The sequence below is a fragment of the Frankliniella occidentalis genome, unplaced genomic scaffold (assembly GCF_000697945.3).
Source record: "Frankliniella occidentalis isolate FOCC.00 unplaced genomic scaffold, Focc_3.1 Scaffold240, whole genome shotgun sequence".
NCBI classification, from domain to species: domain Eukaryota; kingdom Metazoa; phylum Arthropoda; class Insecta; order Thysanoptera; family Thripidae; genus Frankliniella; species Frankliniella occidentalis.
The window spans coordinates 129,620-131,269 of NW_026267366.1; the positions used below are offsets into that span (position 1 = coordinate 129,620).

At 41.9% G+C, this 1,650-nt stretch overlaps 1 protein-coding gene across 1 annotated transcript in view; it reads right to left on the reverse strand.

Annotated features, from left to right (window-relative positions):
- Nucleotides 1–401: 401 nt before the first annotated feature.
- The window catches only part of LOC113210185 (39S ribosomal protein L10, mitochondrial), a 10,197-nt gene continuing 8,948 nt past the window's right edge, over nt 402–1,650 (reverse strand). Inside the window, exons 2-5 of the mRNA XM_052273020.1 lie at nt 1,405–1,601; nt 1,212–1,322; nt 930–1,128; nt 402–842 (exon numbers count right to left, since the gene is read on the reverse strand). Of these exons, the coding sequence (XP_052128980.1) occupies nt 640–842; nt 930–1,128; nt 1,212–1,322; nt 1,405–1,601 (710 nt within the window). The 3' untranslated portion in view covers nt 402–639. The remainder of the gene's footprint in view (nt 843–929; nt 1,129–1,211; nt 1,323–1,404; nt 1,602–1,650) is intronic.

Below are 1,650 nucleotides of genomic sequence, written 5' to 3' on the forward strand. Positions count from 1 at the left end.
AAGCCCGTCCGGTCCCCCTCCCTCCCTCTCCTCCTTGCGACGTTTGCTAGTTTCCTAGAATTCTAGCCTACTGCGCGAACGTGCGTCGCGCAATTAGAGCCGACCGGACCGATGAGGAACGTGCTTCGACGCCAGAAGGTGTATTTTGAGGCCTGGGTCAAATTTCGGATGACATCCACGTACGTCCACTTCTGCGACGGAGAATTGGCTTCTTCTGTCCTCCCCGACGGCGACAAGTGCCAAGGAGCGATCAAGGAGCAATGACAGTTCTTCCGGCAGACTCAAAATTAAACTTCGCCCCGCCTATAGGCCCCCCCCCCCTTTTTTTTTTTGGGGGGGGGGGGGGGGGGGGGGGGGGGGGGGCGACACGTGAGCAAGGATGTAAAGTGTTCTTTTACACATTTAAGGATTTTTCACATTTTATTTAACCACAAGTTGACCTGGCGCACTTCAAGTAACTCACACTAAAAGAGGAAATAGAAGACAGTATGAAATGTTATAGTCTGTACAAAAATAATTGGCTCAACTGTGCCTAAAAGGAACTTAAATTGTATTGACAACTCTCAAATAAAACGCTTTAGTGCTTTAAGTAAGAAATACTTTATCTCAGTGCAATAATCTCACTCTGAGCTAAACCAGTTATTTATTTGACGACAGCTGCTCAGCCCTCTGGTTGAGCTGTTGAACTAATGTATTTTGATGAGACAGTAACTGCTGGGCAACGCTTTGGGCTCCGCTGAGAAGGGTTTGCAAAACTCCAAGTCGTGCTGCATCAATATTAGGAATGCGAGATAGGGTTTCAATTTCACTCACACTTAGAATTCGTTGATCAACAACGGCACCTGCAAAAGCACAATATGCAATTATTTGTTAGTTAAAAGAGTCTACTACATTTACATACACAGCTATATTCACAGTATATTACTCACATAAGAGATGATGATGAGATAGCTTCCTATTGACTTGAACAAGACTTGCAAGGTCAGCCTCAGGTGAAAACACCATGAAAGTAGAAGATTCGAATAGAGGCAGCAAGTTGCGGAACTCTGTATCTCCAATGGCTTCCTTAACAATGTACTTATTTCTAATAATAACTTTCATATTTGCTTTAAAGAAATGAATTTTAGCCTGAAAGTAATTGTTTCACATTGGGGTCACATTAAAAAGGCAAATTATGTTTCCATAAAACTTCTAAGAGACGATTTACTAACATTGTGAAGTTGGTCATGACTAAATCCTGTCCGGTGAAAAAGAGCACTCAGTTTTGACGATTTAAACAGGTCCCTCAATTCAGAAGCATAAATCTTGTCCAGCGCATCGAGCTGCAAAAATGCAGAAAAAAATTAGTGGCAGTGAAGTATTTTACAATACAATGACAGACTGAATAGATATTACAAGACATACTTCATAAGATGGAATATGTTGGAGGGGCTTTAAACACTTTTCAATAGGAAGGCGGGTATCTTCTGGTTCCTTAGGTTCAGTAACAGTTAAGAATTTAGCTTTGAGGAATGGAGGAGGCCTTGGTCTTTGAATATTCGGCCGGTTATGAACAAAACGGACTTGATGGTTGATAATTGTTGGTATAACTCGCAAAACCCCTGAAAAATAAACAGTGCCATAACATGCCATAACATAACCCTTTGTCTG